This window comes from Halyomorpha halys, unplaced genomic scaffold (assembly GCF_000696795.3).
Source record: "Halyomorpha halys isolate HHAL.00 unplaced genomic scaffold, Hhal_1.1 Scaffold9282.1, whole genome shotgun sequence".
In the NCBI taxonomy this organism is placed as follows: domain Eukaryota; kingdom Metazoa; phylum Arthropoda; class Insecta; order Hemiptera; family Pentatomidae; genus Halyomorpha; species Halyomorpha halys.
In genome coordinates, this window is record NW_027115193.1 from 1980 (window position 1) to 5431 (window position 3452).

A 3452-nucleotide genomic window follows, 5' to 3' on the forward strand; every position below is an offset into this window, starting at 1 on the left:
AAACATCAGGTTAACATTAAATACGAAACAGTAATACCAAAGAGAAAAATATTTACGTAAGTTTAAAATATGTTATTTAACAATTAAAATATAGATATTGACAGAAATTATTATAAGTTTTTAAATATTTCATCATTTTAATAAGATTCGATAATAATTAAGACACCATAGTAGGCTCTAATGGAATATTCTAGAGTATACTGGGACTCCAATGGTTTTGGGCCAAGTCGAACTGAATAGCCAATCAGCTTTGAGAACGTTTTTATCGCCGACCAACTTGGACCAATCGCATTTCTCCACGATTGTAGTAGGTTCTTTCCACCTCTTCTGGAGATATATTCCAGTCTTGGGACAAAATCTGTTCAGTGGCTATCGTTCGTGTGAGGTCCTCTTTTCTAAGGGGTATATTTCAGTGATACTTGAGTTTGATAATAAGTATTCTTTGTGAATATTTTGAGGTATGAAATCAGTTTTGTATAACCATGTCTTGATAGTCCATAGCTATTTATGTATCAATTCTCATTTATATCCTCTTAAAATTAATTTATTTTTAATATTTTCTCTTAGGCTCCAACTCTAAGGGATGAAGCTGCTTGGATTAGCAGGTGGCCTTTGCTTGTTTTTTCTGCTGGTAAGGGCAGAGGAAAAGAACAAAGATGTTGGAACAGTTGTAGGAATAGATCTTGGAACCACATATTCTTGGTAAGTACTTTATTTTCTTTAATACTCCTTGGAAATTATTCTAGATTTTTATCTATTTTGATTTTGCTTTCAGTGTCGGTGTTTATAAAAATGGACGTGTGGAAATCATTGCTAATGATCAAGGTAATCGTATTACTCCATCCTATGTAGCCTTTACTGGTGAAGGAGAAAGATTGATCGGAGATGCAGCCAAAAATCAGCTTACAACTAATCCTGAAAACACAGTTTTTGATGCTAAGAGATTAATTGGCAGAGAATGGACAGACTCAACTGTGCAAGATGATATCAAATTTTTCCCATTTAAAGTATGTATCTGCGTTATAGCCATTATATCTTTTACTAATTATAAATTTTTAAATATTAAACATGAAATCCATTTTTAATTAGGTCATAGAAAGAAATAGTAAACCACATATTCAAGTTTCTACTTCCCAAGGAAACAAACTTTTTGCCCCAGAGGAAATTTCTGCTATGGTCTTAGGAAAAATGAAGGAAACAGCAGAAGCTTATCTTGGTAAAAAAGTAAGTGTATCATTGAACTTATTCTGATTCTAAAACTCTTTTGGCTTCAATCCTAACATTTTGTAGTCATTTAAACAGTTATTCATATATTATGTAGTGTTTGCTATGATCAATGAAATTTTTAATCAACATATTGATAACATTCTGATTTTGCATTGACAATCTTCAACTTATCCTTCATAATTGTAAAAAGATGGTCTCAGATATAATGGAAGACTAATTAATTGTTTATAGTGTTTTTTTCGAATATTTTGTCATTATTTTGAAAATATGAGAAGATGTTCAATTTTATTCCTTACTGATAATGGATACAACTTTATTTTTAAAATTCAGAATGTTCTGTTTACTGATCACAGGTAGATTTTCCAATCTCTATTTGGAAAGATGATTGTAGTATAAGTTTTGATTTATATGTAAAGTAAATAATACCTGTTATTTATGATCTTTCAGTTATAGATATTTTTTTTCCAATTAGTATTAATACTTCTGTGTTACTATTCGTTATTTTTTTTTTCTACTAAACTTCTTTCAATGTTCTCAATTTTATGTGTTATGATTATTGTCATTTCTTTCACTTATCCATTTATGAATTGAATTGTAATGGGGAAGTATTGAGATGGTGAGCACTTTTTTTTTTTTTTATCAAATTAAACGCCTAATCTAATTTTATAGTTCTAGTGTATTTTACTACATTTTAAACTTTGCTATGGAATTAGTTGTTGTTTTATTGTTGGGTAGTTGGCAAGCTGCTCAAATTCAGTGGTTATAATGTCTTCAACTTCATAAAAATTCTAATATTAGGTATTAAACTCAGTTTTTTTTTTTAATGATATTGTGTAATAAAGTTGTTACTGTAATTTATTATTGATATTACTCTTCCTGAGGTTTCTTCATTGTTTTGAAAATTGTTATTGTTATATTTAATTGTTTATTAAATATTGTTTTGGTGAATTTTCACTGTTAAGTTTTTATAGCTCCAGTTATCACTAATGGTGGTAATGTTTTTTATTCATCAATGTTTTGTCTTACAAATTTAGACACATATTATTTTGACTTAATAATCTAATTTATTCAAAATTTTGGATTGGCAAATATTTACCTACAGCATTTTCATACTAATTTATTATAAAATACTTTTTAATACATTGCCTCAATTACTCGTTTTCTCTCTATCGTGGTGTTGTTTTTTAATCTTAGTTAAGTTTTGTGTAATAGGGAAAGTTTTTTAGTTGATTGACCATAGTAATTCCAACTTGTTATAGTTATATAAAACCATTTACCACAGTGGTTTATTTTTTTCTTACAATATTTTTTTTTTTTTTTTTTATAATGTTTCTTAGTGTGACTGATGTGAATTCTGTTCCATAACTGATTGATTTGATTTAGTTTAATGATTTTTTTTTTATTCTTTATTTATTCCAAAGTATTAGTGAAAAATTGTGAGTTGTAGGTATCTAGTTTTTTAGTCATTCAGTGGACACCTGTCCAAATTATTTATATAATACAATTTAGCTTAAAATGCGTTAATGAAATGCTGAAAAATGCTTCATCAAGTTTCTTGGTTGAAGTTTTTTATCACCATTAAAATTTTATATAAACAGTTAAAAAAATTGAATAATTGTGATGAAGTGTAAAGTAAAACTCTGGAATCATTCAGATCTGTTTAATGATTCAATTTTAATTGATACTGAAGTATTAAATATATTTGCTTACCTATTAATATCATTTTTGAAATATGAATAGGGAATAAGATAATAAAGAGCAGTTTATATATCGGGGCTCTACAATATAGAATTGAAATTCGGGAAGAATTAAAAGTGGTCTGAAGCACTTGTTATTTCTGTGTTACAAAATTATTCAGTTATCATTTACTGTCTAGGAATCCTAGAAGTAAGAATTCATAAAACTATTTCTTAGTGTTATTTACAGATGCAAAATTTCCCTCTTATATTAAGAGGAGAATAACGCCTAAAATTCCTTTATTATAGGGATTTAGAACTTTAGTTAAGAAAAGGATGAGCTGATGTGAGAATTGAGGTAGTTACAAAATATGTAACTGTAACTAGTTGGGGGAAGTACAATTTATTGATTAATTTTATTTAACAAGTAAAAATATATTATTTACGTATGCATTATATAATTGAAGTATTGAGGCACTGCTATTGCTGTGATAAGAAATGAAAGACTGAAAAGTTTATTGGTATTGAACTCTGTCCAAGGGGTTCGCT

At 27.9% G+C, this 3452-nt stretch overlaps 1 protein-coding gene across 1 annotated transcript; it reads left to right on the forward strand.

Annotated features, from left to right (window-relative positions):
- The first annotated feature begins 298 nt into the window (after window positions 1-298).
- On the forward strand, window positions 299-1266 carry LOC136796988 (endoplasmic reticulum chaperone BiP-like). Its single transcript, XM_067052284.1, has 4 exons — window positions 299-458; window positions 568-702; window positions 776-1007; window positions 1090-1266. Exons 2-4 carry the CDS (start codon window positions 584-586, stop codon window positions 1249-1251), a joined length of 513 nt encoding a protein of 170 aa, XP_066908385.1. The 5' UTR covers window positions 299-458; window positions 568-583; the 3' UTR covers window positions 1252-1266.
- The last annotated feature ends 2186 nt before the right edge of the window (window positions 1267-3452 follow it).

Coding starts and splice junctions, on each gene's coding strand:
- LOC136796988 (XM_067052284.1), top strand. CDS start 584: ATGAAGCTGCTTGGATTAGCAGGTGGCCTTTGCTTGTTTTTTCTGCTG. Junction 703..775: donor CTTGGAACCACATATTCTTG/GTAAGTACTTTA, acceptor TTTTGCTTTCAG/TGTCGGTGTTTATAAAAATG. Junction 1,008..1,089: donor TCAAATTTTTCCCATTTAAA/GTATGTATCTGC, acceptor ATTTTTAATTAG/GTCATAGAAAGAAATAGTAA.